This window comes from Nanorana parkeri, unplaced genomic scaffold (genome assembly GCF_000935625.1).
Source record: "Nanorana parkeri isolate BGI_ZX_2015 unplaced genomic scaffold, ASM93562v1 scaffold1359, whole genome shotgun sequence".
NCBI lineage: Eukaryota > Metazoa > Chordata > Amphibia > Anura > Dicroglossidae > Nanorana > Nanorana parkeri.
In genome coordinates, this window is record NW_017307627.1 from 295,021 (window position 1) to 319,574 (window position 24,554).

Sequence of the window (24,554 nt, forward strand, 5' to 3'; positions counted from 1 at the left end):
TCTCTAGGAGCCTTCCTGACATTTCCTCTGGAGTATGTTGTTCGCCGCTGTGGATGCTGCACACAGCAGCTATACATAGATCCACTGCACTAGCCCCCAATGCTGGTTAGGCAGTTCAGTGAAGTAGATTATAGACTAGTGGTACCCACTAAACATTAACACTTTTCTGTAAACAGATTCTTTCCTTTCATATCTATAAAAATAAATGATTGACTTACCAGTGTAGTCTTAAAGGAGAACTATGGGGTCAGTGTTTTTCCCCATAGTTCTCAGGGTAACAGGAGGACACAAACTAGCGTCCTCCCGTTACCCTAAGCTCAGTATACCGCGAGCTACAGCTCGCTGTATACTGAGACGCCGCACCTGGAGCGGATCCCGACGTAGATGACTGGATCCGCCCAGCTGCGTGAGTGACAGCTGGCTCTGCCTATCTAGAGGCAGAGCCAGCTGTACCCGCCCCCTCCCCCGTCCGTTCCGCCAGTCAGCGCTGGCAGAGCGGGGAGAGGGGAATCCAGCCCCTCCCCCTGTCACGGCAGAGAGCCGTGACAGGATCGAGAGGTGAGGGAACCCGGTATGTGTTCCCTCACCTCCCGATCTACTGAGCCGACCTGTGACAGTCTCATTGTCACAGGTCGGCTTAGAACTATGAGGTGAGTGGAAATCACTCATCTCATAGTTCTCCTTTAAGCATTTCTGAAGTGGTAAGTGTTGTGCATTTATAATACCCACTATTCTGTTCCCAATTCAGGCTGAAATGGAACGGAGGCCCTTGCCAAGTCTGATACATCGAGTGCCACTTCTGTCACATTCTACTGTGTACATGCCAGGTATAGAAAACCATGATGGTACGAATTCCCTGGCAACTCGTCTCCAACCTGTCATCATTCTAGAGCCTACACATGGACAGATGGTTACAGGTATGTTGTTTAGGCTAAAAGTCAATGGTTGTCATTTACATACAGATGAGCCTTTTTATGAAGATGTTCCTGCTGTTGTTTACCTGTAGCTCCCACGATGCTCAGCCAGACTGCCACCTGGCAGAAATATTGAAGTGTGTGTGTATCAAACCATAGATCTATACATGGCATTCTAAAATATAGTGAATCTGTAACACTGCACAAACCCATAATCGGTTAGAGAAATCCTCTACATGTACACTGTTTAAACCTTTTGCAGTTGCCTTCCGCTTTGCTGTGCATCAGTGAGACTGTCTATAGCTTTTTCCAAAGACAAGCCAGCGCTCCTGATTTGTAAAAATGCTTGACTCTTCAGTCCTTTACCGACCTCTTTCATAGACTGATCAGCTTGCCCCTTCTGTTTGGAATAGAGGCCATGTAACTAGGAGATGGGAGATCCATTGGTTAAGGGTTACAAATGGCATAAATTTATAGATGTTTTTCTAGCCACAGGTCATGTCATGGGGCTTTAGCTCCACTGTCACAGCCTTGACCAGTCCATAAAGGGTAAGATTTGCTTTAATCTCTTGAATACAAGGCTAGTTACTTTCTTTAGACTATAAAAAAATAATTTCTTCAGGCAATAATTTTGCATGCCAGAATTGGTTATGCAGTATGGAATAGCTATAAATGCAGCATTCCTCTAGTTTTTACTTCAGATCACACAGCGGTGAAGTTTGATAACAATATTGTATTTGAAATTCACAGCAGATTGTGTTCTTTGTGTGCTGAAGTTTGGCTCGGCAGCCCTCACTGTTCTAGGGACCACTTACACTTTGGCCACAGTAGTGAATGTAGTAGCAGAGGATTAGGAAACCTGACAAATACTGGCAACCCCATCATCTGGATTATTCAGTGTTCTTTTAGGAAGGCGATGTGAGGTTTCACCTCCTCCACCGATAAACCCTGCCTCCTATACAGTTGATCTCTTAATATCTTGGTTACTGCTGCAACATTTGGACTTTAGGTTGCGTAAGTTATAAAAAGAGGCATCAAATTATAGCAAGAAAACAGCGTCAAGGGGCGGTTTATAAGGTCAAGTAGGAAGTCTATAAATGGGATTCACTCCAGCTTCCTATCTGGACTTCTGTAATGGTTGTACCAAATAGCCTGCTCCCACAACCTAAACTCCCAGCACATCTCCGTCCGGGCTGTGAATGCAGAAGTGATGTGTATTACATCACTTCACGTGATTGCTGTGATTTTGCACGTTTGTACACGCATTTGCTCATTAATATCAATGAGCTACAATCTGCTCACAAAAATGCGTGATCTGAATTGTGCATACAAAGTGCAAAAAACGCCATCACCTAGATGTGAACCCAGTCTTACTGCTAGATTAAGGGCACACTTTAAGTGTTTGCTTTCACAGCCTAACTTGCAGAAAATGATTGCAAGTAGATGTTGGTTGCTGACGCGTCTCACACATGCTAGCTATTATTTTGTTTAGTCTCACAAACTTGAAGACCTCATAGGGTTGTTTTTTTCCAATGTGCTTATTATGCAAAATAGCAAACCCACCAGTTTTAATTGCAGGTACTCTGCTATTAGTGGTGTGCTATAGCTGTGACAGTATTTAATTGGAGTGTTGTACTTTGTAAGCCATTAGTTCATTTCCGATAGCTTGAGTTCACAGCACTCAACAGAGGCCTGATCAGAATTTACTGCGAGTGCTCCAAGTGTGTCGGTAGATGTGAAATCCTCCCAGGAGACTATCAAAATAAAATAAATCTGAAATCCATGCAGATAAAGACCCAAGTGAATGCAGCTTTGTGTTCATTCATACATGTATTTAAATGTAGCCAGTCAGCTCGTGCAAGGCATGCTGATGGCATTATAGAACGCAGCAACAGAGGAATGGGCTCATCAATCTGCTGCTTCTCCTTTCACTGTTCAGTTACATGGTGGGACCAGGGGGAAAACCCTCAAAGGCTGTCCATACAAGAACACTCTGTTCCCCCCATCTACATTAAACGGGGGGATGGGGGATCCCCTGCTGGGCTTTTGTATTTCAACAGCGGCAGGTGTACAGCTATTGGAATAGTGCAGCTGATTGAAGAGTCTCAGCCAAACAGTGACTACAGTCAGACCACTTTTTTTGAAGAGTAGGACTCTTTGGCCATTGCATGTGTTACTGAATGGCAGCGGAGAAAAATCAGGCCTTCTCGCCTACCAAACAGACTTGTGCTGCATAGCAAAACAAATACAAATCACTTGGCAGAGGTAAAACAAGCCTTTGTCATTTTATATTTGTATTCATCTGTTTGCTCTTGTCTTAATAGAGGCAGAGTGTCATGACCATATGCCAAGTACAGTAACTTCCCAGCAACATTTTCCTTCGCTAATATCAGTAGTTGTTATAGGTTACGACTGTCTTTACTGCCCTATTGAATAAACCCCATGTATAGCTTGAATGTCCATAACGCACAATGGTCCTAAAGTTGGCCATACACAGTTCTATATTTTTTTTTATTCAACCCTGGGGCTGAATGAAAAAAAAATAAAAATAGAACAGATTCCTCCATCAATGCTTTTGTGAGTTGATTGAGGAATCCCTGCTGTTGTGGGTTGTTTATTTATTTTTTTAATTCTGACTGCACCTTCCGGCCGCTGTCAAAATACACAAGCAAAGCCGGCAGCCCAATGGCTACTGGCTCTGTTCATTCAAAGATTTTCCTACCTGCTCCTTCGGTCAGCTGATTGAGAGATGCCGTTCAAAAAGATGCTGACAGTGGCACCCACTGTGCAAAATTCGCTTTAATGTATGGCCAGCTGTAGTGTGTGGTGCTGCCTTTAGACGGTACACCCCTTATTCTGTACAGTACATGGTGTAATGTGTCCTTGTGGCAATGTATTTAATGAACACTGATTTATGATCCGTTTTAACTACCTTCTGTTGGCACTGAAACAACAAATTATTTCTGCACTGTCTAAGTGTACTAAAGAGAACTCTCCAATGTAGAGGTGAAGCATTATTAGGACTTCTATGGAACATGGTGGAAAAAACATCGTATTCATTTTCTAGATCATGCACACTGAAGTATTTTACTTGGGGATTTTCTTGTTGTAAAAGCTCTTCACTGCCACCTTGTGGTGTAAAATGAATATCACATTTCTAGATGACAAGCAATAACATTGATGAAAAAGCATAATGTATTTTCTTTTTCTCCTTTCTTTTCAAGGCCTGAGTTCTGTGCCACTGCAATTCACCCATCCCATTATCAGCCCCGACCATTTGTCAGCTACTGGGCACCACAAAGCCTTAAGCCGGACCCGTTCTGAGCCTCTTCCTCAAAATTCCAAAACACTCCAGCAGCAACTGCTCCTCCAGCAGCAATATGCAGCACTTCCTGATTATTTGAGACGGACAAATAAAGTAAGCATAGGAAATCATAGTAGCTAATCTGCATTTTGCCATTGGGCCTGCTTTTCACATTGCTGCCACAGTAGATAATATGTCTATATATCATTGTGCAATTGTTAAAGTTTAAATAAGAATTTCTCTTATACAGTTGTCACCAAAGAGATTTCAGCTAAAGTCATAAATGCCCCTCTCTGCTGCTCAAAAATTGTACAGCACTAGGTTTGAATGTATTTTAAAGTGTCAGTCCACTCACTAGTAATATTTTAATGGTAAATGGAGCATGGTTGGCTGAGTAAGTCCCTGGCTTCTTGTATGTCTTTAATACTCCAGCAGCACAATCTTCCTGTCCTAATAATCATCTCAGTCCTTGTTTTCGGTGTTCCTATTTCTATTTAAGTGTTCTAGCTGGTCCTTGAGTAAAGTAAACTGCTGCACTCCAATGATGTCAGATCTTTTATTTAAGCTTTGTTGAACCAGAAAGGGCACACTTAAGACCCGTCTAGGCGTGCCCACCACTAAGACATTTCACGCCTGTACACAGGCTTGATTGCATAGCCTGTCCTCTGTGACCATGTCTGTTTAGAATTTTTAACATGGTAGCTAGCAGCAGTCCTAGGTGTAGATAAAGGGTCTTTTATCTACACTACGATTTAATGATGCTTGAAAAAAAGATCATCATTGAAACGAGGCTGTTTGCTCTTCTCTTAGACTTCACCCAAAGTGTAGTGGCGCTCTTATTCGGTGGCCATATTCCAGTGACTGAGGATTTGCTGCAGGGTTGAAGTGGTGACATCCTTCTAAAATTTAATTCCAGCTCATCCTGTTGCATTTTCCATAATAAATGAACAACCCAGCAGGGTGACCGGGACCCCCCTTATAATGGTCACAGCAAATGCACAGCCCCAGCTACAAGTGTAAGAATCTCATTCATAAGTTTGTGAGATTGAAATGGTCAATATTTTAACTATGTAGCACTCAATTTTATTGCTGTAGAATGGAATCAGTGTTGTGTTCATTGTGATAATTCTCTTGAAGTTTGCTAAATTGCTTGATTATTGAAAGGTAATGCTAAAATGTCTGATAAAGTTGATTTTTTAAAATTGCAACCGGCACAAGCAATGAAGAAACCGTTCATGCTATAACTTTTTGGGAGGTCTATGCCTTTATAGTCCTTGGTGGATACCATGCACTATAAAACAAGGACATTTCAGAAAATACTCAACCATTCTATTGGTTATACAGAGCAAGGTGGAGCAAAAGAACTCCAGGGAATAGTCTTACACATAGGTGATGGCTCCTTTTTTTGTTACTGATAAAAAGCAAATACACTTTTAGAGAGAAAACCCAAATGCACTGCATTGAAGCTATAGGTCCTCTGTGTGGAGACCTATGTGCAAAATATACATTTATTTCACCAAATGTTACCCCATGGCAAGGTGCTAAGCCATTGTCACTGTATATACAGTACCTCTGTGTTCTTGTATGCACCTTGTACATTGAATGAATTTCCTATTCTAAATTAAAGAGCCTGTGTCCCAGCCAATAACACCCTTCCTATGTGGAGTTACTGGTATAGACAGACTGAACCGCTTTTTATAAATCTTTTTTTCTTCCCATGAAAACTGCTTGGGTAGATCTTAGCTGTCCTGTTTCTTGAATAGCTTTTAAAAATAAAAAGTCAATCTCTGGCTATCATTATCTTTCATTGAGAGCAGCATGATATGGACAGTCATGATGACCTGCTTTAATAAAATGAAGAAAACCATAACAACCAGTTAGATTCTTTGAGTGCAGAAAGGAAGTTAGGACCTTACTGGTTGCTATGACGCACAGCAGTTTTTTAGCTGTTCCAAATCAGGGGGACCATAATGGCTAGCTTGTACACTAATTATACTTTACTGTGTTGCTATGAAGGTATTTTAATAACCATTTACTAAACCTGAATAGTCTTTTACAAATGTCTCCTTTCTGCAGCGCCCACAGAAGACCAGTGAAAGGCCGAGATTAAGCCAGATCCCATCAGAGGAGATGGATGATAGCAGTCCAACATATGAGCGCACTAGTGAGCTGGGATTAAACTCTGCTAGAGTCCGAACAGAAGCTATACGAAGCATACAAGACGTGCCCAGTGGTGGCCAACCAGTAATCCAGCATTTTATTCCACAGGTACCTGTCTCCATTTGTATACACCTGCCTTTGTGGCTGTACTGAACTAGAGACTAGAGTACATAAGAATGCAAACTATTAACCCCTTCATGACTGACGACATACAATGTACGTCGCCAGCATCGGGGCTGTTTAAACAGACTCCCGGCGGCAAAAGGCGCTGTTTAAACTTGTAAAGCCGACTGTCGGCTTTACAACAGAAGCGATTCTGGCGACTTACCTTTCAGGCCAAAAATGTGGAATATAACATGGGTGCAAAAAATGGAAAAAAAAAAGGCCTCAGTCATGAAGGGGTTAATTCACATGGAACAGTGTTATCAGAGACGTACTGATAGCTTTGTGAAGGAATCATCACTTCACCTTTTTTTTTATTTGCTGGGACGCTTTTTAATATTGATTTGTGTTTAGCAACAACAGAGATAGTAGTAATCTTACTAGTTTTTAAGCTTTTTATTTTAAATTGCAGTGAATTATTTGCAGGTTGTGCAGCGTTGTGAATCAAGTTCACACAGCAAAGAGCGGAGCAAACGGTTTATAAATCAGCCACATGTCTCCGTAACCTGCAAATCTTCTTTATCTGCCTCCATTTCAGGAGGTTATGAGTTATTGATCTAAATGTATATGACAGTCTTTTGTTTTCCTGTCAGGCTTACATGTGGGATCAGAGCCATCTTCGTGCACAACAGCACCTAAAAAGACCTCAGCAACTGGACACTTTAATGATCCCTCTTATGCCTCAAACACATCGTCCTCTTACAAGAGCAAAGTCCTCTCCGGCTTCAGCTTCTATCCCTTGTCAAGATTCTTCCTCCAAAACGATGACGCTCTCATTGCCGGAACAGCCTGAGAAGATACGCTTCACCACAGGTAAAGATCACACAGCAACTAGTCGACATATATTACCAAGTGTCTGAAGGAAGAACTGTATCAGACCGGAAATCTCCCCACTGCAACTTATTAAATTCACATTTTCTGTATCCATCTTTTTCCAGTATAGGTTTAACCCCTTCGTGACGGGAGACGTACAGTGTACGTCTTGTCACTTTGTGCCTATATGACTGGCCACGTACACTGTACGTGACGAGTTATATCAGGCTTTGTAATGCCGGTATTTGCTGATTCTCAGCATTTAACAGGCATTCATTAATGTCTCAGTATTGAGGCATTAATTAATGAAATAATTAAGCTTTTTGTAAAAGCTTCTTCCTTTCATTAATGAAAGAATGAAGCCGTTACATGCAAATAGAGGACCGCAATTTGCGATCCCGTATTTGACAGCTCAAAATAGCAGAGAGGCAGCAGTGACTCACCTCACCTCTCTGCTATTTGTTTTGACAGCTCGAGAGCCCGATGTTTAGATACATTTCACTCAAAAGATACAATTTATATCTTTTGAGTGAAATGTATCATTTCTGATCGTCTAGGCACGATCAAAGAGCTTTTAGTGAGATCTGAATCTGACTAAAGTCAGGATCAGTCTCTAAGGTTATTATTAGCTGTTCCTAAGTTTGGATCAGCCTAATAGCCAAAAATAAAATAAAAAAGTTAATTTATCAAGCTGTCATAGTGATTGCTTGATATAAACTGACAAGAAAAAAAAAAGTTTTTTTATTTTATTTTTATTTTTTTTACAAAGTGTAAAAAAATTAAAATAAAGTGTAAAACAAAATTAGGAAAATATAAATTATATATAAATATATTTTTTATACTATAATATAAAAAAATTCTAAAAAAAAATAATAATCACAACTTGTGAAAAAAGTGTTTTTTTCTTCTAGTTTTTTTTCCTCATTTTTTTAATTTTATTCAAACCTAAGTGAGGGGTTAGGTACAAATATGTGATATAATTATATAGCCCTATCTGTCCTCTAAAAAACTATATATAATATGTGTGGGTACATTTAGTAAGAAAGTATATTACTGCCGTGGAAGAATCACACAGCAACAATGTAAAAAATGTGTCAGTCATTTATGAACAGAACCTGAAAACTAGCTCAGTCATGAAGGGGTTAAAGCTCAATTCTGGGGGCAGGATAATCTTACTGGAGTACAGTCAGTCGTGTACAGTGCCGTTTCTGACATAATCAGCACTGCCGCCTTCTCCCCAAAAATTATCAGGTATACATCTGAATGGAAGTCCAGCTCCTGCTGGACTTTCTTGTCTGCTCCATCTATAGCACTGCAGGTCTCATAGACCTCAATGCTGTTGTCTCATCCTCTCCTGGCCAATCTCAAACCGCAGCCTGGGACTGTTTGCCTTGCATTTGGCCAAAAGGAGAGGGAGACAAGGATGCAGCCACAGCGCTAAGACCAGCACCTCTGCAGCCAGCGTGAGCATCAATGACTAGTGAGAGCTGAACTTCCACCCGCATGTATACCTGGTTTGCTGGGAGAAGGCTTTTCTGATTACGGTAGGTGACTTTACAGCTAAGTCACTCTACAGCTTATTGTGCCCAGATTTGGACTTTAAATCTTAATGATCATGGTCTAGCAATACAAACTGTGGAAAAAAGTGAATCCCCGGTGTCCCGTTCAGATGTTGGCACTGTATCCATTGAAGTAAATGACAAGGTGACAGCAGCCACATCTGTCGGTGCCAGTCCACTAGTCATTTCCTTCAATGGGTACAGTGACCGCTTCTGAACGGCACATCCATGGGTTTTTGCTGCAGGAATCCCAGAAGGCCCCGTGTGAATGCAGCCTAATGCCAGCAGGGGCTTATCTAACAGTGCAAAAGGGATGGTAGGTTGTACAGATACTCCTCGCTTAACGACTTACCTGTTTTGCGACCACTCGCACTTACGACCGTCCTCCGAGCGACCTCCGACCTCGCGCATCAGCGCCAGTGCGACGTGTCGCCGGGGGAAGTGACGTCCTCCGTTCTTCACAGCGCGTCCCCGTGAGTATTTTCATTGCCCGATGTACAGTACACTGTTCAGTACTGTACATCGGCAACGCTATACAGTACTGTACTAATGCAGTACAGTATGTAACTTTTGTTGTTCTGACCACGCTAAGCTATTCAAAGCTAATATGTGATTGCTTTCTATGAGCTACTTCACACTACTAGCGTCACAAAAGCAGAACCATTGATGGTCACACAAAAGGTACACTGATTGGAGCTTAATGGAAAGATATTTGGTTGGATACTCTGTGGTTATCACATGTTTGTTCTGTTACAACTTACCAAGTGTCTGGACGTTTGGTACAGTTCCTGTTGTGTTTTTATTTTTGAGCTGTTACTCTGAACTGCAAAACCATATGTTCTTGTTTCTGCTATCTCTAACTGGTAAATGGGAAACAAGCTTTCTGTTAAATGAGTTTAGCAGAGGGAAATAATTTTTGCATACAGTGCATTCATTAGCAAATATTATCAAGGAGGAAGCATAGCATCGGACACTTGTAAGGTGTTAATACAGCACTACTATCACTATTAGTGGATCTTTAAATGTTCCCCCAACACATTTCTGTTCCTGTGTCTAATTTCGAATGTCTGACTGACATTCTATACACATTTTCTACAAATATAGGATTGCATTTGTGATTTTTGTTTTCATTTTAAGCCTGTACACATGGTGGGCATGTAATACCTATGGCCAGTAGAGGGGGAATTTATAAAAGAAGCTTCATGCTAAAGCGTAGTGGCTCATCCTGGTACTGATTCTGATAATTGCACATTACTCAGAAAAGACTTTGAACCACAGAACTAAGAACTGCAGCAACTTTTCTTCTTTATAAAACAGCAATACAGGTGACTTCTAACATGTTTTACGCTGAGGGCCGGTTCACACTACAAACTCCGCGTTCTAGTGCATTCAGGGGTGACGGTGCATTGAAGTCAATGTCACCGCAGCCACGCCCCCCGCACGCAGTGCGATCACCCGCACGCAGGCACATTAGTGTCTGTGTTCTGGTCCAGTGCGTTCTGCACAAATAGGGAGCCGGCCGGCTTGTGTTCCAGAGGCCGAACGCACTGCAATGCAGTGTTTGTGGTGTGAACCGGCCATAAAAGTGTTTTTTCAAGGAGTCTGAGCCCCTTTACAAAATTGCTTTTCAGCGTGAAACATGTCAGAAGGTGAAAAGTTGCTATAAGCGAAGAGTGCTTTTATTTAATTTTGTGACTCATAGTAAATCTTATTCAGTTTGCTTCTCTTCCCTGTTCTATTTCTTTGTTACCTGGCTTGATCAATTCCCCCCAGTGTGCTAAAAATCAGTGGCTCAGTGGTTACCACTTCTGACTGTCAGCACTTGGGTCCTCCATGCAAATCCAGGTTCAGCCAGGACAATATCTGCATGAGGTTTGCATGTTCTCCTTGTGCTTCTGTGGGTTTCCTCTGGGTATTCCAGTTTGCTGGCAGGTTAATTTACTCTGTCTAATTTATCCCTAGCATGTATGAATATGAGATTGCGACCTTGGCATGAGCTTCTTGAGGGCAGGGATTGGTGTGAATACATTTTATGTAAAGCACTGCGTAAATTGACGGCACTATATAAATACCTCTAATAAATGATATCACTAGTGTAACAGCTGAAAGGTTGAAGATATTGGTACACTTTCTGTTTATTTCCCTCCATAGGAATTGTTTATGACTCTGTGATGTTGAAGCACCAGTGTACCTGTGGAGACAACAGCAACCATCCAGAGCATGCTGGGAGAATCCAAAGCATCTGGTCCCGCTTGCAAGAAAGAGGACTGCGTAATCATTGTGAAGTAAGTTCATCTTCTACTTTTGGAGGGGTGGGTATATAATTCTAGTTTTCCAATTGATTTTAAATTTGAAACTACATACTGATAAGAAACTACATACTGATAGACCTAGGTTGATATTTTACTTGCACTGTTCATTATTCTTTCCCGTGTTTTTCTTTAAAAGGCTTTTCATTTACAGTATACAAATAGCTGAGTTGTTCCCATCCACCAGAATGATAAAAGCTCTAGATTGGATGTGCGCATAGGCTGTTGGTTGTTTTTAAAGGCGGTTCTCAGAATCTAAGATTTGTAATGAATACATTTATGCTAATCAAATCTGGAAGCCTCCATAGCCACCAGCCTGATTTCCTTACTCTATCGCATTAATAGCTGTAATAAAACCCCCTGTATGTGTGTATAGATGGAAAGCTGCACTAATGGCAATTTTCTTTTTTATACCATTACTATGGGTAGAAGATGAGTTTCTAGAGCACTGGGAAATATGCCTCTTTTCCTTCACACCTATCTGGAGCTGTGCACACTTTTCCAGCAGCACTGGTCACTCTAAAAACATATAGGCTTGATTTCTCATTCTGTTACACAGATAACGGGTATTGCAGTTTAGTGGTTAGCATTGCTGCCTCGTAAGTCTATTTCTCCTGGTTCCTTATCCTCCAATAGCGCTGCCTCTTTTATTTGGATGGGTCGCTTCTAGCTTCGACATCAGTTGGTAATGCTGTGAAACATAAAAGCTAGATATCTGACTGTTCTATTTTGGTCTCATGGCCTATCCTAGAGTGCTTTATTCTCCTGCATTGTGTAAGTTTGCTGCTCTGTGTATTTTGCAGTGCATTCGTGGTAGGAAAGCAACCCTGGAAGAGCTGCAGTCAGTACATACAGAGACACACGTCCTCCTCTATGGCACCAATCCTCACAACAGACTCAAACTGGACAATCGCAAGCTTGCAGGTATGTTACCATTTCGAAAAGTACAGAACCTCAGAGAATGGGGAAACTTTTGTCATAAATATGCAAAATGAACAACTAGTAATATATAGGTCTTTGTTTTTTGTGTGTATTGGTCGGGAGAGCATTGCATACATGTCTAGGCCTTTACCAGGAAACAAAGTATTCTACTGTGTGATACAGACCAACTAGCCATTACCAGCATTACGGTTTCACCTACCAGAGAATCCTCACTTGTGTATGGGAATCTGATTTTGTAATTTATAACTGTAAGGGTGCAGGTACTGCTGAAGTTCACAGTAAAAATATAACTGCACATAACCAGATACCACATGCCTTTGCTAATGCTCTGCTTAAATGTTTGCAATTCAGTAAAACCTGCAAATTCATCATACAGAAATCTTACTCTTATCCTAGCAGTTAGCAAAACATTTTATGAGACCCCCCTCTCTCCAGGGTGCAAGCAGAGTCTTGTTTAGCAAAGCAGATGCACTTAACGTTTGGTAAGAGGGAGAGAAACGGTAAGGAAGTCACTAATGCTTTGCCTTATCCTTCTGCCTCTCAGCTGCCATAGTTTTGGCTCCATTCACATATGGCGTTTGTGTTTTTCCTTGTGGAAAACCGTGCGGCATGAAAACGCGCAATTGTTTGCATGCAAGTGGGTTCCATGCACTTGCGGCTTTTACTATAGCCGCAAACGCATGGGATTCATTCAAAAAAATCATACTTGGGACTATTTTGTGGAACACGTGGTTTCATACCACTCTGATGCCATTATAGTCTGAACAGTGCACATTGGAATGCATTGTTTTTATGTTTAGACCATTTCCACGCGTATGAAAGCGCATGAAAAACCACCGATGTGTGCATGGAGCCTCACACAGCATGAATCAATACCATTCTCCATTTACTTTGCCATACACATCATAACAGTTGTTTCTTCAGCTGTGTGATGTATATACCATGACATGTTCACTGTAATATAGGAACGGTCTACTCAGATCATCACTTTAGATCAGATCATGCCATGTTTCTGTAATTGTGTGTTCCTGACTAATGGTATTCGAAAAGATTTTAGAGGAACTGGGATACTTCTAAAGCTTTATCCAGCTTGGGGACCAACCTGACCTGGCCAAACCTGAGAAATTAGATTGTTGTGCACTTGTTTGATATTCATCAGGAATGGAGCAGGAGAAACAAATATAAGGCTAGATGTGTTCTGTTTATAGGCTGTTAGAGGATGTTGTACCACTCTGAACTGAATGCTTACATGGATGTCTACTAAAGAGTGATTGTTTTATAAACAACATTGTACATGATATTCTGATGTGCTGGGTTCCTGTAAATGTTGTTAAGTAACGCTGGAAGTCGGTGCTCAATGCGCTGTGTGATTTTATAAATAGAAAATCACATTACAGCGTATTGGTGACATGACAAAGAAAATATATAAACAGTGTGATCCGGTGGGGAAAAACAAGGATCTGCATTAATGTAGCCTTACACAAACCGGTGACCTGCTGAGAAGCAAAACAAGAGTCAGACGTTCCACACTGTGAGGAAAGAAACCGTTTTGACAAACAACGTTGGGTATTTAGGAGGAAGTACTCCCTGTTCTTTCCGGATCGCATGGACTTAAGACACAAAGTGAGGAAACATTACCGGCTTAAACAAAATACACATCACTCAGGATATTTTGTATTTTTATATCATTGACACCCTTATCTGCAGCAATTTACGAAAAAGCATTGACCCAATTCACTTCAATCCATTGTGACCGCTAAAAGTCCAGCGTGTTTAACACTGTAATATTGTGGTGTACTCCCAGGACAAATATTTGTGGAAAGCTCTGAATCTACCAGTATGTTTTTGAATTGTGGGAGGAAACCACAGCAATTACAGGAAACCTGTATAACTCCTGTGTGGGAATCCACAACACCTGTACTGCAAGGCAATAATGCTGCTTAAGGTGCCCATACACCTTACAATTTATCTGCAGATTTACTGATTGGCCCAGGTGGAGATTACTCCATCCACGCAGTTAAGTGTAGATGGAGGAATCTGTTGCACCTTTTCCATCTGACCATATTAAATCTGCAGATAATTGTAAGGTGTATGGCCAGCTTTAGAGTGACATTAAATTCTGGAGTTACATTTTAAAAAATGCATTTAAGTACCTTAACAATATAAATGTAATTTATTTGTGTATCACTCAGCTGTAGATCCTCAAATCATCTCTGAATTGGTGCTGACACTGTCCTTCCTTCTGGAGGGTTTTGTTCCCCATGGTCCCTGTGTGTGTAAAGTAGCCTCCGCTCCAAGCTCGCTCCTGTGATTGACTACAATCGCCTTACGAATTAGTTGTGTCGCCTATTAAATAACCTAATATAAAAGTTAGTGGTGAACAATAATAATCAGTAGCATCTCCCATTTCAGCTTAGTCCTGAGGAAGGGGTCTACTGTTATGGAAGGTTCCTGGTAGATCTATGGTCTTTGAACACAAAAACTAGGTATTCACTGTTTCATTTTATTTTTTAATATGTTGAAAACATCCAACATATTTCCCTATAAGTGCCAAATAGAGTGGATGGAGGAATCAACCTGCTGCAGCTATTTTCTGCCTGAATCCTTTGATTTATTTTTTTTCTCAATTGAAGAATGTCAGACAGGAACGGCTGATAGTGATCACCCACAAAGCGAATTTCGGTCTGTTAAACAAGAATTGGCTGACATTCACTCCATGCATACCCAGCTTAAAGTCTAAGATAGTACAACAGTCATTTAATGATTTAGGGTATTGTCTGTCTGTCCTGGTAATCTAATCTTATCTCCTAATCTGCAAACTGATTTCTGATTGTCACTACATGTCACACTATGGGCCTCAATGATATAGTATCCAACTGCAAGAATCCGATTTAAACCTACCATAGAAAGTGATGATTGGAAAAGGATAGTTTGAGATTGGCTGGTAGCAGCCAACACAGTTAGGCTGGGTTCACACCTAGGCGTATCAAATATGCGCGTTTGTCGCACGTTTCGTGTCGCGTGTTTTTACCGCGATTCGTGGTAAAAAACCACGCGACAAGCACGCGTTTCCGAGGGCTACATGGCTGTATCCCAATGGATACGCGCGACAAAAACGCCCCAAAGAAGCTCCTGTACTTCTTTGGGCGTAGGGCGTTTTGTAGCGCGTTCATACAGCCTGTAATACGCCCAGGTGTGAACCATACCCATAAGAAATAATGGGATTTCAGTGTCTGAGCGTTTTGTAGAGCACAGGAATGCGCTACAAAACGCCCATGTGTGAACCGGGCCTTATATTGGACCTTTATTGACACATTAGATGCCGAGTCATAAAGTAAACCCGTGGATCTATAACATTCCACATTTGCCAAATGTAATTTGTTTTCTAACTGTGAACAACTTGGAGTTCTAAGAAAAAACACTTTAGAGCAAGCTAATCATTGACAGTTGTCTGCCCCTGCTTTTTATCAGCTATAATGAAGATAAGATTACACTGGAATTATCACAATACCGAGCACTATAGGGTTATTGTAGTGGAAAATCTAAATCCAGGCCACGATAACAACCCAGGACTCGAGGGTTCTATTTCCATCAGTTCTTACAGGTTGGACTTCCCTAAACAATGTTTACGCACATGAACCAGTTTTAAAGAATGATACATTTGTCAGCACAAGAGACAAATGGATAAATGGCCATTGCTGACCTTCTCTGGGCTGCTGGACAACTGTAAAGGTGAGAGGGAAGGATCACATTTTACAGTTTACCAGGATTTCTTACTACTCATTTACTGGTACTCTGCTGCCCTCGTGTGGGTTCATACAGCTGTCTAAATATCACATGTAGCAAGACTTCATTTTAGTCAAATCCTGCTAAGCTCACTGTTAGAATAAGGTTAAAACAAAAATAGTTTTTGGAACCTTCTTTCAATTTTTCTAATAATGAGGTCAATTTGATCATTGATTTCAACCGCAGTGATGAAAATCATTGAAGGAGCAGCATGGAAAATACAAGATTTTTTTTTTTTAATGAAAGTTTAGACGTAAGTCTGTGTATGGCCAGCTTATGACTCGGTAATCTGCTTTTACAAACCATAACATGCTGAATGTACACAGACTATTTTTTCTGTCAGATTGATCATAATTTCCAATTGTTCCCCTAGGAAGCCACAATGGGCATAATTGCGTTTTTGCAATTTCATTTTTTTGTTTTGTTTAGGCACCTGCACATGGGAAGGCTTTAGCACCGTTCTAACTGTTCTCTCGTAAAACAGTCCCTTAGGCTAGTTGTACCAAGCGTTTCACATTCATGTTGGTAAATAGTATTTCTGTAAAGAAGAAATCTGCAAATTTGTAGCCTTTGTTTGCTATATCTACTTTTTGCACTGGCAGTAGGTATATGTTTATCTTATGGGCAAACATGGTCGGCACTAAGATAGCAAGATAGCTGTATTTAAATTCTTTTTTTCCACTTATTTTTTTTCTCATTTAAAAAGAACATGGAAGGAATGCAGTTAATGTATTTTAGGAACACTTTGTAAAACGTATTTTTGCTACAAAAATCCCCAACCCCCCTAACCTAACCTCTACCACCACCCAACCTGTGTAGGGTTTTTTTTTTTTGTGTGGAGATTTCTAGATCCAGGGTAAACACCTTGGGAGGTCGCAGCTGCCACAGAGGGGTGTATGTGTGATGATTCTTAAGGTGGCCATACATTGTACGATTTTCATTAAAAAATTTTCCTTTCTGGCACAAACCCTTGTTCAGTTATATCTAGACTTTCCCCATCAAGCATAGTCAAATCTCAATTTTGGAAATCGTTAGCCATACTAACCAACCAATTTTTGACGAACTGCGAAAATAATTTCCTTTTGCGCATGTGCTGTGTTCTTGCTGAGATTTGATGAACAAAAACCCCACCGATTTTTTTTTTTATTTTTTTTTCCCGGTCACACTTTTTTTCCAACCTGACGAAAAATTTAGATCACAATATCAAAAACAAAAATTGGTGGTGTACCATCAACTGTTCAGAAATCGTACAATGTGACGGTCTTTTGAACAAAAATCGAACAAAAATCATACAATGTATGGCCACCCTTAGTTAGATTACTGGGGGAGGGGTTTATAGCCGAATTGTAGTTGTCTTTTAAGGCTTTGGCCATACTCCTATAGGAATTTTGTGCAAAAATGGGAGCAAGAACTGGGCATGTCACTGGGAGAGGAAAAACCAAACTCCTTCCCTATCCAAACATAGAACATGGCTTTTATCTGCAAAACACAAAAAATCTTACAAGATAAGCTTGAGCCCCCCAGTACCTGACACAGGCCGGTGGAGACCTTTTACTCAGATTCTTTTAAACTCGCTGTTCAATCGGGAGGTAGTGCAACAAGAAGCACTATGATCTAATAACCCAGGTTCTGCCTCTGATATTAGAGAATTTTATGTTTTATATATTCTCACAATTACTTGCTCTGTTATCCCACAACACTGGAGGATTACTGGGGCCCCCTCTGTTGAGTAGGTGTGTGAAATAAATGATATGAGTAGAGGAGTGACTCCCTATAGGCAATAAAAGGCCAGAAGCCTTTTCTCATGTGGACCTACTTGATCTGATGTAGACACTCCTGAATTCTGCCTACACCCTTCATCCTAATCCTTCTGTACTTATATCAACTAGACAGAATGTAATATTCTGGCAGAAAAACATATAGAAGACCTCTCCCTTTGTCTCCATCTCTCGCTCTCTGTCTCTTCTTTTTTCCATCTTATCTCGGGCACCAGGATGATAATAAACATTCATGATTCATTATGTGCCACCTTTAATTTCATCCTGACATGCATGTGTTTCTGAACATTCTGTTCTTGAACCATATGTTGTGGCTTGTGATTATTTTATAACTTTCATAATCACCATTTAGAAATGTAAAGGAAATCTGCCTGCCCCCAAATATTAATATTGGAATAAATTATGTAATCATTCCTGCAGTACAGAACCCCAGGTGAGGATTGTGTACTATGTTAGTTTGTCACATTCCTATGCTTTAGGTAGACTACAGTATACTTTCAGTTTATACACCTTTTACTCTAACTGTAAGGCCCCGTTCACATTGAGCGATTTATCGCGCGGTAATGGGGCAAAGTTTCCTGCTGTCGCGGGTCGTGTGTCGCTACAGCAGGACCCTTTTTGGAGCGGATTTTGCCGCGATTCAAGCTTGCTCAATGCAAGCATTTGCGCGAACCGCTCAATGTGAACGGGGCCTAAAGTCCACCTGAGGATAATTGTCAAATTCTCCTTTTATACATGCTTGCTGTTCTGTATTTTTATAATGGTATTTCAGATACAGCTTTTTATATTCTCCCTTTTAGTAACAGTCTAAGATATGCAGCCAGTAAATAAAATATATATTGCGTGTGTGCGCTTATATATGCATGTATGTATGTATGTGTGTTTTATATTTATACACCCTTGATTTGTTTTTCTCAGAGAGGGTATTGCAAGAGTGTACGCGGCTGCTGCCAATTCATCTTTGTGGTAATCTTTTTAAAGGGATTCCATAGTCTCTGGTCACCCTAATGTAAAAAACAGTCTTAGTCTGTGTTTTATATCTAAACAAACTATACACTACAGCATATTACATTTGGTTGATTTATTTGACTAGAATATCTGGTCATAAAAGAGATTTTGTTACAGTCAAAGCAGGAACATATAAAACATGAGATGGTTGTACATGGTCTAGTTCTTTGCTGCTGAATATATGCTATAATAAATCCTCATCAATAAGGGCATCAAAAGAGCAATAAGGCACATATCTGCTAGTAGATATAGATAACAGGAGAGTGGGAGATACTCTGCCAGGACTGTATATACAGTAGGTGTGAATACCAACACCTGTATTTGCAGTGTTTAGTCTACAGTACTTTATAGTGTAGCTCCACTTTTGTTGAGAAATGTAACACCCCCTGGGTGATCAAAGCACATTGCAGGGATGTTCTGTAGAAAAAGCGGTTTGTTTCACCATGTCCTTTCCAGGCTGCAACATTTCTCATCAAAACACTGAAAGTGCAGTGTCTGCATCCCTTTTGAGGTAGTTAACCCTTAGGGAGTATCTCACCAAAATTGTAGTTTCTCCTGCAGGGTTTGCCAAAAATGTTACTTGCATTTTAGTGCAGACTTCTGGGAAAATCTATGAGTCAGCCACACAGCAGGAAATTACATTTCTGGGGGTATTCCATATAATATCTGTACAGAAAACCTCCAGGTTGCTGTATTGCATTTCATTTTTTGAACAATGTTATAAGATTACAGCAGCTTTAGATTGAAATGAAAAGGTAATTTTTATATACATAAAATTGCCAAGCCATTTGGTAATTTTATGATATATTATTTTTTTTACAAAAATAGATTTTCCCTTTTAGAATTTCCAGGTCAAAAGGAAAGCTTACCAATCAATATGTGGCTGAGCTGATGAATTAAAAAGCACAGTGCTGGAACCTCCTGGCTTTTGCCCTGACAGCTGGTGGACCAAATTTTACCTTGCTGTTTCTAAGTCATTTTCACAATTGTTCATTCAATGCTTGTGGAAAGCATTTTTTAATCCAACCCCAACTCTGAAAAACCTGGGACGCTGTGTAAAATCTACATAAAAACGGAATGCAATGATTTGCAAATCTCATAAATCCATATTGAATTCACAATAGAAAACATATGAAATGTTTAAACTGAGAAAATTCACTTTTTTAGTTCTGTAATTTTTAAGAAAAAAATAAGGTTATTTTGAAATTGATGGTAGTAATGTGTCTCAAAAAAAGGTTGGGACAGGGCAACAAAAAGCTGGCAAAGTAAGGGCTAGTTCACACCAAGCACGTTCCAGGAGCAGAGCCGTTACAGACCGGATGAAAACTGCGTCCAATGTATTCCAATGGTATTTGGGGCGCTAGTTCACACCAGAGTGTTCAGTTCCAGAGCATGTAAAAAAAACTCCAGCAGGCCCTATTTTACCTGCTCTGGAACGCATGCAACTGCATCAAACGCATGCAAACACCCTGGTACGCACTAAAAGTCCATTCTAGGCTAAAAAAAAGACGGCACTGCATTGAAAACAGGCATGCTTCTGTGATGTACATCACTGCATGGGCACAGAAATCCTTCCAAAAATCACTGTCTGTGAACACAGCTCACTGTGCCACCCAAAAATGCCAGTTAAAGCTCTATCATACAAGGAAGAAGCCATATCTGAACACGATCCAGAAACGCCGCCATCTTCTCTGGGCCAAAGCTCATTTAAAATGGTCGGTTGCAAAGTGGAAATCTGTTCTGTGGTCAGACGAATGAAACTTTGACATTCTTTTTGGCAAACCATGGGTGCAGTGTCCTTCGGACTAAAGAGAGGGACCTTCTGACTTATCAGCATTCAGTTCAAAAGCCTGCATCTCTGATGGTATGGGGGTTCCTTTGTCCGTATGTAATGGCCAGCTTGCAAATCTGGAAAGGCACCATCAATGCTGAAAGATATATCCAGTTTTTAGAGCAGCATATGCACCCACCCAGATGACCTCTTTTTCAGGGAAGGCCTTGAATATTTCAGCAGGACAATGCTAAACCTCATACTGCATCTATGACAACAGCATGGCTTCATAGTAGGAGTCCAGGTGCTTAACTGGCCTGCCTGCAGTCCAGACCTTTCATAAATTGAAAATATTTGGTGCATCTTGAAATGAAAGACGACCTAGGACTGTTGAGCAGTTAGAATCCTTTTATCAGGCAAAAACGGGAAGACATTCCTCTCCCAAAACTCCTGCAACTGGTCTCCTCAGTTCCCAGACACTTACAGAGTGTTGATAAAAGAAGGGATACTACACTCTGGTAAACATGAAACTGTCCTAACTTTTTTGAGACGCGTCGTTGCCATCAATTTTCATCATTACGTTATTTGTTTTCTTAAAATGATACATATTCTTAGTTTAAACATTTGATGTTTTCTATTGTGAATTAAATCTGGGTGTATGAGATTTGCAGATCATTGCATTCTATTTTTATGTAGCTTTTACACAGTGTCCCTTTTACACAGTGTCCCAACTTTTTCAGAATTGGGGTTATAAGTTTAAAGCTGCAACATTGCATCCTGCAACTCGAACTTTGAGAAGTAGCTTTCTTGGCAGTTGCCCCCATTCCTCCTAAATTTTCTCATTTGGATTTCACACAAGTGATATTTTCTTTTATTTTTGTCTTGTAGGAATTCTTGCTCAGAGGATGTTTGTCATGCTGCCATGTGGAGGACTCGGGGTGAGTCTTTCTTTAAAGATATCTTCATGTATTCTGCAGAAAATATTTCTGATAAGCCTTTAAAGATCTAAAGACAACTTTTTTTATTTAATATGACAAGACAACAGGATTTAAACTACAGTAACCCATAGCAACCCTGCGTCTTTAATCTGACCATATTTAATGTCTGACTGCTTAGCGCGTCTACACTGCATTTATATGAAATAGAGTAAGATGCATCACATCTGCAGTATAAGCACTTTGCGTGATCTCTTGCTTCTCGTGATTTCACCATATATTTCTCTCAGATGGAGTAACACCTATATATCTCACAGTATGTGCTGACAGTGGGACACTTTGAAGTCAATCTCTTCAAGATTGCACCTCTTTATAGAGACCATAGGAATGCGTGGTCCCAACTGTCCCCTTTGATAAGCTCTCAGCTAATGGTACATTAGAAACCGTGTTCCTTTATCCTGCAGCGAAATATGGTAGTCTTTCATCTAACACATGGAATACGTGAAAATACATTCCTTTACTCTTAACTGTTAAGCAGAGCAGAAGCACGTAAACTATATTTAAAGCCACTACTTTTTTTTTTAAAATTTTGGATAGAGTAGGTAAGGATTGAAACTGCTGTCAGTTTTTTTTCTTCATGTGTATCTTATTAGGGAGATTTCCCCTCACTTCCTGCCTGTAGAGACAACAGGAAGTAAGGGCATAGCTTTCCAATGTAAGGGAAATGCTCATGTAGAAAGGTGTCATGGGGACAGGTGTCAAGCACAGGAATGGAGGGGAAATCCTCCAATGCGGAAGCAGCTCGTTCCTGGTGACCATGGTGATCAGGACAATTGGAGAGAGTGAAACGGGGACAAAGACAGCAATAAAAACCTGACAGTGGTTCTAGTGCCTCACCACTCTATTCACATCTTTATAAAAGTTATAGTTACACTTTCATTGGAACAACACTGCTATGGCTCATTCTCTAAGGACCCTGACCAGATAAACTGACATTTCCCCATAAACTCTTAGTCCCAGGAGTGATTCACCCAAAGCCGAGCCTTGTGCCAGCTAAACCTCAGGGGATGATTGAGTTAAGGCCTCACACATGGCATTGATTAGTCCAGAATCCCCCAGGTTTTTCCGTGTCTCCTTTGTTATTTCCCTGGCGCTGACGCGACTCTGATGAAAACAAGATGTTTCACGGGAAATGAAAGAAGAAGAAGAAAAAAAAAGATAAAATAAATTCCTTTCCAGTGCGTTTATTCCTAAAAACAAACCATAATTGAGATCAGAGGCACGGGCAGGCACTGGCTTTCAAGCTGCTGCCTCACCCAAAATCATTAAGCGCTTTATCCATAAGCACTGGAAGATCTGGGTCTGAGCATCCTCCGGTAATACAGTCAGACACTCTAGTTTTGGGTTACCAACTGGCATTTGGAAAATAAATTTCTAATGACGCAGTATGTGGACCAGGAACTTGAGTGAACAAGAGAATGACAAATAAAAATAGTGATCCATTTTACATGAATGTAAGATGAGCTTTGTTAGCTTAATTTTACCCAATTCCATTATTTCTCCCAGTGATGTATAGATTACAGTTGTGCTTGTTTGCTAAAATGGTGTTAGATGACTCAGGTTATGACCTTAAAGTGTATTTCCACTTTTGCAATGAAATTTGAGAAAACCCCTTTATATATTTGTGTTCCCATTCACGCAGCATAAAGAAAGAAATATATATGTTTATTACCTTTAAGATGTAGCAGACAAAATGGCTGAATCCAGGAACACCTTCAGTTATCTGTCCTTGTAGAAAGACTTGGAACAGAACTGTGTGGAATGTGTTTCTCTCATTAACATACAGTGCAGAAGCCAGGCTTTTAATCCTTTCAACCCTTTTTTAGGGCAGGCTGTGTTCTAATCTGCCCTCACACCTCACAACCCCTCCTATTACAAAGAAGAAGCTAGTAGAAAATGCAACCCTTTAAAAAGGCAAGAAACTCTAACCCATGTAAAAGTAATTTTAAATTACAAGAAGCATTTTTTTTTTGTGAATGGGAACATGTAACAAATATAAAATAGTCCCAATTTAGCTGCTAAAGTGGAAATACACTTTAGGAAGTCAGCGACTTCTGTAAAAGGTTGCCTGGATGCTTTGTAAATAGCATTTCCTAGAAATGCCATGGAAAAGTAAAGCCCTGCTTCTACCAAGATGGCCACCTCCATAAAGCGAGACAGTGCAGAATAAGGCATGGTAAGTCCGTATTAGAGAAGGTCAGCTGCAGAGAGACCACAGGCAATACTGGTGACTAAGTCTGTGCCCCCTGTAGGCATTTTTTGTTGTACAGCATCCACAATTCCATTACTCTTGAAAGCAATATGTCTGTGAAGGTTATCATTCATCCAGGTCAAGGTATAGCTGTAAAAAAAAAAGTAAAGGCAGCTTTCTCAATTCTGCATTGAGAAAGCTGGTTGGGTGACCAGTGAAATGTCTTCAAGACAAATACAGCAAGTCCAGTTGCCTTGACTTATTTTTTTACAGATATTACTCTTAAAAGTATTTAACGTTTTTATCCGAATAATGCATACTTGGTTCTTTGCACATTTTTTACCATGCTTTTTTATTTGCAGGTGGACAGTGATACCATCTGGAATGAGCTCCATTCTTCAAATGCTGCTCGCTGGGCTGCCGGGAGCGTGATTGAATTGGCATTTAAAGTTGTAACACAAGAATTAAAGGTACGTGGTGTAACAATATTCTTTATAGCAACTGTAATTGGAGAATTGTGACCTCCTGAAAACCTCTTCTTCCATTGCCATGCTATGGAGAGCAGAAAGTTGCTACCAGTACTGGTCATTTTGTGTATTCAATTGGGTAATATAAATACATTTTATTTTATTTTTGTATTAAATATTGTAACCCACATATTGGCTGCACCTGTTTGGATGACCACCATAATATAATTCCATGTCTGTTTTATATGCGAGCAGACTATTTCCTGAGCCTCAGAGCTGAATTCATAAATGTGATCCCGCTGTCCTCTCATCAGACTTTGTCTTTTTACAGAATGGATTTGCTTTGGTGAGGCCCCCAGGACATCATGCGGACCCATCCACTGCTATGTACGAAT

At 40.4% G+C, this 24,554-nt stretch overlaps 1 protein-coding gene across 4 annotated transcripts in view; it reads left to right on the forward strand.

Moving 5' to 3' along the window:
- Positions 1–24,554, forward strand: part of HDAC7 (histone deacetylase 7) — a 110,961-nt gene that overhangs the window by 70,836 nt on the left and 15,571 nt on the right. For all 4 annotated transcript variants that reach the window (XM_018569569.1, XM_018569570.1, XM_018569572.1 and 1 more), the window contains exons 8-16: positions 749–917; positions 4,139–4,332; positions 6,295–6,486; positions 7,134–7,353; positions 11,064–11,197; positions 12,025–12,145; positions 21,395–21,444; positions 24,055–24,162; positions 24,491–24,546. In XM_018569569.1, coding sequence (XP_018425071.1) covers positions 749–917; positions 4,139–4,332; positions 6,295–6,486; positions 7,134–7,353; positions 11,064–11,197; positions 12,025–12,145; positions 21,395–21,444; positions 24,055–24,162; positions 24,491–24,546 — 1,244 coding nt within the window. The remainder of the gene's footprint in view (positions 1–748; positions 918–4,138; positions 4,333–6,294; positions 6,487–7,133; positions 7,354–11,063; positions 11,198–12,024; positions 12,146–21,394; positions 21,445–24,054; positions 24,163–24,490; positions 24,547–24,554) is intronic.